Consider the following 11,052-nt stretch of genomic DNA (forward strand, 5'->3'; position numbering starts at 1 on the left):
ATCTGACTCACAAATTACACAAGTGTGTTAAATTCATACATATTTTTCTAACCCTTCGTCTAATAATAATAACGAAATGAATAATGTTATACGTGTAAATTTTTTATAAATTAAATTTAATCAAATTAAATAATAAAATTTAGAATAATACTAGTCATAATTAATTTTTATTATGTCAGATTAATTTATTTAAATTTAATTAATATAAAAACTTGAATGTATAATATTATTCTAAAAAAATATGTGAATTCATCAATGAATTAATATTTGTATAGGCTTATTTTACAAATTATCAAATTAAACACACAACTAAAATAATTAGAATTACACCATTTAATTTTAACTTTTAAATATAGATTAAAAATAAAAGTATGCCTTTAGTAATTATTAAGAAATATGTAGTAATTTAGTATTTTACAGCACATTTTTTAATCAAGGTCCAATTTAAAAAACAAAAATAATCTCATTTTTAGAATCTCTTACGAATAAATTTGTACATACTATATAGTATATAGCTTAAAGAGTTGAATCTTTCTGAAAACTACATTGACTCAAATCATGAACCCTAAACAAATTTAGAAAAATGCAGCAAGTCAGCAACACTAGGACTAGAGTTATTGTAAATAAGAGGAAGAATGAATGGCATTTTCGGAAATGCATAACCAAAAAACCCAACCCGAACCCAAAACCCAAACCCAGAGATAAAACCCCAACTCACATCAGTCACATGTTCCACTCTCTCCCCTGCTTTACTGTGTGCTAATGCTTTCATACTTCCCCTGTTTTTCAATCTCTCTCTCTCTCTCATTATTTTTTCACCGTTCTCTTCTCTTTCCTCTGTAGGCATTGAAAACAGAGGAAGGGGAAACAACACATAAAAACAGAGAGAGAGAAAACAGAAAAGAGAAAGAGAAAGAGAGTGAGTAAAAAAATCACAACAACAATAAAGCACTCACTCACTTACTCACTCGCTCACTCACCCACCCACCATGCGAATCTGAAGAGAACAGAATAACTCATTTCTCTCTCTCTCTATCTTCTTTTCGCGTTCTCAATGGCCATTCATTGAGAACAAAACAAAAAACCTAAAAGGAAAAAAATAAGAGTAAGAGTAAGGTCTTTGTTTTATCTGTTATTACTTTGATGAATGGCGGAACCAAACGGCGACGTTTTCCAGTGGCTGAAGTCGATGCCGTTAGCGCCGGAGTACAGGCCGACGCTAACGGAATTCCAAGATCCGATCGCCTACATTTTCAAGATCGAGAAGGAAGCTTCCAAGTACGGAATCTGCAAGATCATACCGCCGTTTCCACCGCCGCCGAGGAAGGTTGCAATTGCCAACTTCACTCGCTCGCTGACTAAGCCCGACGAGCCTAACTCAAAGCCTACATTCACCACTCGCCAGCAGCAGATCGGGTTCTGCCCCCGCCGGCCCAGGCCCGTTCAGAGGCCCGTGTGGCAAAGCGGTGAGAACTACACTTTTCAGGAATTCGAGGCTAAGGCCAAAGCATTCGAGAAGAGCTACCTCAAGAAGCATCATCTTCACCACCAAGGCCACCGGAAGGGAGGAGGAGCTGGTGGTGGTTCCGGTGGCCTAGGGCCTCTCGAGGTGGAGACGCTGTTCTGGAAGGCGACCGTTGACAAGCCGTTCTCGGTGGAGTATGCGAACGACATGCCGGGCTCGGCGTTCAGCCGGAAATGCAGGGAGGAGTGTGCGGCGGCGCTAGCGGAGTCGGCGTGGAATATGAGGGAGATTTCGAGGGCGAATGGTTCGTTGTTGAGGTTCATGAAGGAGGAGATACCTGGTGTTACTTCTCCTATGGTGTATTTGGCTATGTTGTTCAGCTGGTTCGCTTGGCATGTTGAGGACCATGACCTCCATAGCTTGAATTACCTTCACATGGGTTCTGGGAAGACCTGGTATGGCGTGCCGAGAGATGCAGCCGTGGCGTTCGAAGATGTTGTTAGGGTTCATGGATATGGCTCTGAGATTAATCCTCTTGGTGAGTTTTCTTCACTTTTTGCAGGGGATAACAGAGTGTTTGTGTTTTTGGACTTTGGATTTCAATTTGCATTGTTACTATCCCCAATTCCCAAATTGTAGCTTCAAGTATGCAATTTGAGCTTCGAGCTTCCAATTTAGGTCAACATGTTCAGCGAAATCAAGTTGAATTGTTATAGTTTTGACCAGAAGTCCAGAAGTGAAGTTAGGGTTTAGTTAGCTTTCTGTTGGACCAGAGCATAGTTTGTTAATTGAAGCAAACAAAATCCTTTGGTAGCTCCTCTGTTTCTGGACATTTTTAGGTTTTGGTTATGGTGCTGTTTGATTGTTTATACTGTGTTTTATTGTTGGAAAGGTTTTGGTTTTACTGTGAACTGGTTTGTGGAAGAGCATCATTGGGTTTGGATAGGAGGTCTTTAGGGATGTGTTTTGGTGGTGATGTTTGTGAACATGAGCAAGACGAGTGTTGAATGTTGACTGAGTTTCTGTTCTGGTTTGAATTTGGACTGCGTACTTGTGAAATGAGCCTGGGGCATAGGTTAGTCCGTTATTTAAGGTAGCAAAAGTTTTATTATCTGCGAGTAGTGTGTTCTGTGGCATTATGGTTCTGTTTCTCTGCTTTCTGTGAGGTGTTCTATGGTGGATTCCCTATAACTCTTTATTGAGGATTATAGAGTAATTTCTAATCTCGCTGTTTCCCAATTGTTTATTTTTTATTTTATTTATCTTCTTTGTTTATTTTAGCCTTGTTGTATAATGTTATTATTTCAGTCAGTTGTGGATTGATTTTCATATTGGTTGGTTTCATCTGGGATAACAGAGGAACTGATCTCCATATGATAAGACGATGACACTTAACTTTCAATGTTTATATATCACTCAGCATCTTATAAAACTTACTTGTGAATTGTTTTCGGTCAACAGTTACTTTTTCTACTCTTGGCGAGAAAAACACAGTGATGTCACCTGAAGTATTGATAAACGCAGGTGTTCCATGCTGCAGGTACTAACCCTTGCTAATGCCATACTATAGTTTGTGGTAATCTTATTTGGTTACTCATCTGTGTAATTCTCATGTGTAAATTACATAATACTTATATTAGCAGTTGGCTGTTAGAACTGAGATTCCACTTATATTCCACTTGATTTCAATCAACTTAAAGCTGTTGAATTTCAGTTTAGATTTCAAATTTGGTCTTGCAGGAAATGTATCGCTAGTTAAAAACAATTAATCTTGAACAATCAGTCAAAACAATTTCGAATTTCAAATAATTATCGGAATTCATCGCAGCATCCAGTTATGTTGGGACTTTTTTTGTTCTGTTGTTAATTCTTTTTGGAATATTTTTTTGTTTGGTACGATGATGTTGTTAATTCTAAAGGTTTACTTGTTCAGCTTGATGAATATTTCTCATTTTCTTTTGGCTCAAAGGACCCTAACCCTTTACCTTCTTTTCATCTAATAATATTTCCTTTCTATATAACATTTTAAAAATAATGGATGTTGGTAATTATCATTGCAATAATTTGAAGCCACTTTTTTCTGGTACGGTGCTCTATCGACATCTTATCTTTCAATTGCTACCAGGTTAGTTCAAAATGCTGGGGAATTTGTTGTGACTTTTCCAAGAGCTTATCATACAGGGTTTAGTCATGGTAAGACTCTTGGCAAGCTTATCACATTATCACACACGCATGTGGCCCTTTCTCTGACACTACGTAACATAGGGTGATATGCACCGGGCTGCCTCTTTTTCTAATGCTTTTGATGTATGTCACTATGCTGTGTAGGTTTTAATTGTGGAGAGGCAGCCAACATTGCAACGCCTGAATGGTTGAGAGTTGCAAAAGATGCTGCTATTCGGAGGGCTTCAGTAAATCATTCTCCTATGGTTTCACATTTCCAGTTACTTTATGACCTAGCCTTAGCTTTGTGTTCTAGGTTTGTCTTCTGCTATTATGGCTTCTTACTTTTTGGCTGTAACAGGGTGATGCTGATATCTTACCAGAACTACATTTTCTTTTCTTTTTGTTTGAGTAGATTGATGCCGTTGTTAACAGTACCTTATTAACAGTGTTCCAGAATGCAATTTCATTCTCTAATTTTAAAAATATGTGAATCAATGGTTCTAGACATCGGAATGTGTGTATTTTTAATAGTGACAATTTGCCTTTTTAGGGTAGTCTTTGTTGAGGACTTAATGTCCACTCCACTAATATGATTTGCTCATACACGTGTTCTCTCCTCACGCACTCAAGTCTGCACTCTGCGCGCGCGCACACACACACACTACATATACAATGATTATGATGACAAAATGAGCTTCTATAATATATTCTTCTTGTAAATATTTTTTGTATTCTACATACAGAATTCCTGAGAGTATCACTGCTGAACCACGGAGTTCTCGCCTTAAAGATAAGAAGAGGGGTGAAGGGGAAACTGTAATTAAAGAACTATTTGTCCAGGATGTGTCACAGAACAATGATCTGCTTCAAGAACTCAGCAAAGGATCTGAGATAATACTTCTACCTCGTAGCTCATTTGACATTTCTCTTTGCTCAAAATTACGTTCTGGATCCAAACAGCGAAAAGTGAACTCTCGATTTTCCCTTGGTGCATGCAACTCCGAGGAAATGAATTCCTCAAAAGGTTTTGTTTCTGATGATCTGGCGTTCAGCATGAACAGAGGAATCAAGCAAGAAGGTTCCCTTTCTATAAAAGACAAGATTACTTCATTGTGTGAAAGGAGCATGATTTCTTCATATGATGTAAATGGCAACATCTGCTCTTCAAGTTCCAAGCCACTTCAAGGTGACAATGAAAGAGAAAGTGGTGAAGGGGATGGATCGCCAGATAAGAGACTTTTTTCATGTGTCACATGCGGAATATTGTGCTTTCCTTGTGTAGCTATTGTACAGCCTAGAGAATCTGCTGCTAGATATCTCATGTCAGCTGATTGTAGTTTCTTTAACGATTGGGTCGTTGGTTCTGGAGTGTCTAGCAAAAAGTTTATTGTCCATGAAGAAGCGGCTTTTCCTGAATCAAGTATGTATGCAGGCAGGTTTTTATGGTTCTATTTCATGCCTTCCATATTGTGTTTCATATTGCACCAAAAGTAGTTTTTAAGTTTCTTTAATTCTTCAAATACAATAATGATGAAGCATCTTTGTTTTTGATATTTTTCAAGCCCTTGTCATGCTCTGATATGGAAGAGATCAGCTGGTATGACCAACCGATCCTGATAAATTCCTAGCACAACACAAATGTTGACCCTGTAGGATGAATTGGCTTTGCATTAGTATGGATTGGGCCTATCTTGCTTTGTTCCTACTGTCAATGGTGCCATGAACTTGTAACTGATTGCATCATAGCACATGTCATTATCGTAGGGTTGGGATAATAGGAGCATAGAAACATGCATTAGATCCCTATTTAAACCTTTCTGATATGCATATGAATTATGAAAGAACAACCTAGGTGTCTACAAATGCCTTTGATATCTCTAGCTTCATCTCTGTAAAGTTTGTCATATATAAATTAATGGTTAGGTGAAACAACTTATCCATTTTATTGTGACATGCAGGGTGGACAGAAAAGAAGACCCAAAATGGATTGTATCAGGATCCTGTTCAATCTGCCCAGTATCAGCTACTGACTGCTGAGCGTAATTATGCGGAGTCCCTTAATTCTGATAGAGGAAAAAGCAATACAGCTCTTGCATTGTTGGCTTCAACATATGGAAATTCTTCTGACTCTGAGGAAGAGCAGGGTGACTCAGATATTGTAGTTGATGGTCATGAATCACCTGTGATTAATGCCACATTAGGAGGATCACCATCTAATTTTCAAGATGCCTGTGCTATTCCCCCGACTGGACCTGATAGCAGAAATGATTTTAGTCATCAATCTTTTGACCACTCTTTAGAAAAACAGGATTCTGATACTGCTTCAGGGCTTGCATTAAAAAATATGAGGGCAATGTATACCAATGATACTGAAAAAGCATTGTTGGGCAAGGCTATGGTTCCCAATGATGATAAAAATGCCTCTGTGATCCCACAAGGTGATGAAGACTCATCTAGAATGCATGTCTTCTGTCTGGAGCATGCTGTAGAAGCAGAGCAGCAACTTCGCCCAATAGGTGGAGCCCACATAATGCTCCTATGTCATCCAGGTGTGGTGATTGATCAACTAATCAGTTTATGCTGCATTATATTTTATCTCATCCCATGTTCTTACATAATATTCCACCACTTGTTTTTCTTCCCACTTCTTTTTCCCTTTTCAAATGAGCACCTAGTAAATTTAGAGTAAACTGCCCAAGAAACATCTCAACTTTTGGTCATGAAACGTGAGACTTTTGGGATGGAAGTTATCAAAAGGTGAGAGAAGTTCCTTTTTCATGATGAAATAGTTATCCAAAGTCCATTCACTACTCAGTCAGTGAAACTTGTCACACTATATGGAAGTCATCATCAGAACCAACAAAGAAGTTAACTTCTAGTTAAAGGTTTTAGCATGTGTGTATGTGTGTGTGTGTGCACGTTTGTAAATGTGTGTGTGTGCGTGCGTATATATATATTGCTCTATTTTCTTTTTCTTCTAGAAGTCAGTTGAACAAAACTATTCAGCAATATATATTCCTGTTTTTGTTTCTCATGTTTTCAACTTTGTGAAAGCTCATTTAAGCTTTATTTTTTTGTTATAAAATCTATGATAAGCCACAACAATATTCTTTAAAACTTGGATATCAAACAGGTTTTTCTTGCTGATTTTGGAAAACATTTTCATAGTTTTGTGGATTGATTATAGCTAGTGTGTATTACCTTGTTGCTATAATTTCTAAATCTCTTATAGGATTACTAGTGTTCATATTGTATAAATAGTGTTACTAGATATCCTCTCATTTGTGGGTTTTTTTTAATAATATATTTCCACAGATTTCCCCAAGATAGAGGCTGAAGCTAAGCTTGTAGCAGAAGATCTTGGGATTGATTACCTGTGGAAGAAGATTGAGTACAGGCATTCCAGCAAGGAGGATGAGGAGAGGATCCAGGTAGCCCTGGATAGTGAGGAAGCTATTCCTGGGAATGGGGACTGGTGTGTGAAGCTGGGAATCAATCTTTTCTACAGTTCAACTCTTAGCCGTTCTCCTCTTTACAGTAAGCAGATGCCTTACAATTCTGTCATATATTATGCATTTGGCCAAAGCTCTCCAGGAAGTTCACCATTAGAACCAAAGGTCTATCAGAGAAGGGTTAACAAGCAGAAAAAGATAGTTGCTGGGAAATGGTGTGGTAAAGTTTGGATGTCCAGTCAGGTACATCCTCTTTTGGCCAAAAGAGATTCTGAAGATGTTGAAGATGAGAAAAGCTTACATGGGTGGGGATTACATGATGAGAAAATAGAGAGATCAGGAAGCATCCCTAAAAGCGAAACTAGTGCCAGAAAATCAGGTAAGAAGCGGAAAATGACTATTGAGAATGGAAGAGCCAGGAAAGGCAGTTTTGCTGAGAGAGATGTGGATTTGGATAATCCAACTGAAGACAAACCTAACCAACAGCTGAGGAGGACTCTTAGAAGTAAGCAAGCCAGGGATATTGAGAGTGAAGGTGCTGATTTGGAAGGGGATTATTCTCCCCCATATCATCATAGAAAACCTTTAAGTGACCAAACAAATTGCACAGGAAGTGATGCTGTTTCTGATGATTCACTTGATGATAAATTTATTGACAATGATGTGCTTTCGGATGATACAATGGTCTATGATTCTGATTGCCATCAGAGATTTGAACATAGCAGCATGCAAGTTGAAGACATAGAAGATGCAGTTTCTGAGGATTCATTGGATGACAGTTCTCTTCAGCTTCATAGGAAGAATTCTAAAAGCAAGCATGCCAGATACATTAGAAAAGGCAGATGCATTGCTGAGAAAGAGGAAATGATGTCTGATGACCAATTGGAGCCACACAAGAAGAAGAAGCAACAGAGGAATCCTAAAAGCAGGCAAGCAAAATACCTTGCAAGAGAAGATGCTATATCACATGGTCAATTGGAGGGACATTGTCGCAAGTATAGAAAGACTCCTAAAGGTAGACTGGCCAAATATGTAGCAGGGGAAGATGTATCATCTGATGAGCAATTGGAGAATTACAGTCGGAAGCAGCAAACAAGTCTTCCTAAAAGGCGGAAAAACAAAGGTGTATTGACTGATGACCAATTGGAGGACCATTTTCAGAAGCAGCAAAAGAGTGTTTCTAGGAGAAGGCAAAACAAAGGCATTGAAAGAGGGGTTAAAGACGAAATGTCTGATGACCAATTAGAGGATCACGTTCAGAAGCAGCAAACTAGTGTTTCTAGGAGGAGGCGAAACAAACAAATTGAAAGAGAAGATGTGATGTCTGATGATGAAATGGAGGATCACATTCAGAAGCAGCGGAGTAGTATTCCTAGAAATAGGCAAAACAGTAATTCTCATCTGGTCCATAAAACTCCTAAACGAAAGCAAGCGAAATGCGTTGATGATGATGATGGTGATGATGATGATGTAAATTCTGATGATGAAGTGGAAGATGATTCTCAGCAGAAGCAGCAGAGAACTCTTAGAAGTAAGCAATCAAAACCAATGACACTTAAGCAGATGAAGCAAGCTCGCTCTCTCCAAATGAAAAATCAGACATCCCGGCCTGTAAAACGAGGTGCTCAGACACTTAAGAAATTAAAGGCATCTCAGATGCGGAATAAGCAATCTGGTAAATCCAGAGAGTTTAGTTTGAAAATGGAAGAGGGGGAAGAAGGTGGACCTAGCACACGCCTTAGGAAGAGAGCCCCAAAAGTCGAGGAGTCTGATGGAATATCAAAAGAAAAGCAAACCAAAAAGAAAAGGGTGAAGAATGCTACATCTGCAAAGGCAGCTAGCAATGCTAAAGTGAAGGATGAGGAAAATGAATTCCAGTGTGACATTGATGGCTGCACCATGAGTTTTGGGTCAAAACAGGAGCTGATGCATCACAAGAGAAATATATGTCCTGTAAAAGGTTGCGGGAAGAAGTTTTTCTCGCACAAATATCTGGTGCAGCACCGACGAGTTCACGAGGATGACCGCCCATTGAAGTGCCCTTGGAAGGGCTGCAAGATGACTTTCAAGTGGGCATGGGCTCGTACAGAACATATTCGAGTCCACACTGGTGCGCGACCATATGTATGTGCCGAGCCAGGCTGTGGGCAAACATTCAGATTTGTGTCTGATTTCAGTCGCCATAAGCGTAAGACTGGGCACTCAACAAAGAAGAGTCGCTAATATCAATTGGAGTAGATGTTGTTGTTACTTTAACATGGTTTATGAATTTATGAATCCATTGCTCAATTGACCATTCTAGGACTAGGTTTTATTAACAGTTTAGGATATCCCTGCAATTGCCATTTAGAGTAACTATTAATTCTGTTTCTTTTTGGGTATTTTTAACCCATTTGTTTATTCTAATTGAAGCAATTGCTTAGATTTGGAAACATGATATTCATCCAATTCTATCACATGCAAATGTTGTTCCAACATTTATGTACAATCCTTATGAATTTGTTCCAGTGGCACTTCCCCTGGTTAAGGTGTATTTTGGTAGGGGTGTCATTTTGTAGATGATTGCTGAATTTAGAGTAGATTTATTATTATTTTTTATTTTCACTGTTGAGCTGAATTTGCTTAGAAATATTTCTTCTATTTTCATATGGTTTGTGACTGTATGTATGGCTATGTGTGTAAGCCATATATGAAGTCATTTGATTCACCCACATCTGCCTGTTGATACCTCTAATCGTAGGAAGTAGCTAAAGTCTCTTGTGAATATTTAGGTTTGGATTCTTTGGCAATTTTGAAAAAATTGCACTTTTTTTTTTGTCGTATATTTTTATATGAAACTCAATCCATTTTAAGAAACAAGTCACGTTCACTTTTTTGGATACATTGAATATCGAGATGTATATGTTTAAAATACTAGTCACTTGCATTTGACTATTGCACTTTGCACTCCTCTTTTTCTTGGGAAGAAAACCTCATCCTTTAACCATATGAAACCACTTATGCAAAACTACATTAAAGACCTTTGTCCCACAGAATAACAGTATGATTGACGCTATGATTTTATTATTTTTTTTGTATTCCAACTTGTAAACAAAAATGTCAATAAACAATAAATTTTCATGTCTTTATAACCAGAAAATGTTTTTTTCTTTTAGTTCATATATCATATTTCAACGGTTTTTATATGATCTTATTTTATTCTTGCATCTAATAGAATATTAAATGGACGAAAATATTTTAGCCATGACTTACCACCTATAAAAGAATATGAAAATAAAAAGCATTGATGAACCTCTTCTTATATAACACTTAAATTCTTATTTTATTTTCATTTCATTAAATTAAAGAATACAATTGTCCAAAAAAGCGACCGACAAATCAGAAGAGGAGATCTCTCAATACCACTTAAAGTGAAGGAAATTACTTGAAATAAGAAGAAAATATGCAATTCCACTAAGAATGACGGCAGGGAAAATAGGAAGTGCTAAACTATTATTTTATTCATTCTCTAACAAAATTTTTTTTGGAGAAAAAAAATTAATAATTAAATGTATAATTGAATGATATGCTGACACATAAGATTAAAGAACAAATATTTTAATAGGACCTTTACAAAAAGAATGGATACTTTAATAAACCTAATAAATTATTTTTTATATACTTAAAAAAACGTTTAATAAATATTATTTTATTTATCCCTAACAAATTTTTATTTGGTAGAAAAATATTAATATTTAAATACACAATTAAATGAGATATTGACACAAAATTAAAGAAAATTAATATTCAAATTAACAAATAATAACTCCTTTTTTTGTTGTCCAAATAACAACTCCTTTGGAATTGTAGATTTATAGTATGATTTAAGTCTATTTAATAAGGTTTTTAATTGTAGTAAGAAAAATTTATTACGCCATGGATAATTATCAGCTCATTTTGGTTCTAACTTCTAAGTGTCCAATGGTAGCC

The 11,052-nt window shown here is 37.0% G+C and overlaps 1 protein-coding gene across 2 annotated transcripts; it reads left to right on the plus strand.

Annotated features, from left to right (window-relative positions):
- The first annotated feature begins 729 nt into the window (after window positions 1-729).
- LOC112736344 (lysine-specific demethylase REF6) lies at window positions 730-9,616 on the plus strand. 2 transcript variants are annotated; one of them, XM_025785746.3, is made up of 7 exons: window positions 730-2,003; window positions 2,927-3,005; window positions 3,591-3,658; window positions 3,794-3,944; window positions 4,375-5,063; window positions 5,590-6,180; window positions 6,947-9,616. In XM_025785746.3, the coding sequence occupies exons 1-7, from the start codon at window positions 1,148-1,150 to the stop codon at window positions 9,304-9,306; spliced, it is 4,794 nt and encodes a 1,597-aa protein (XP_025641531.1). In that variant the 5' UTR covers window positions 730-1,147; the 3' UTR covers window positions 9,307-9,616. The 2 variants fall into 2 exon arrangements, with proteins under 2 accessions (XP_025641531.1, XP_025641532.1); XM_025785747.3 differs by having other exon boundaries at window positions 4,375-5,051.
- Window positions 9,617-11,052: the final 1,436 nt, after the last annotated feature.

This window comes from Arachis hypogaea, chromosome 13, assembly GCF_003086295.3.
Source record: "Arachis hypogaea cultivar Tifrunner chromosome 13, arahy.Tifrunner.gnm2.J5K5, whole genome shotgun sequence".
NCBI lineage: Eukaryota > Viridiplantae > Streptophyta > Magnoliopsida > Fabales > Fabaceae > Arachis > Arachis hypogaea.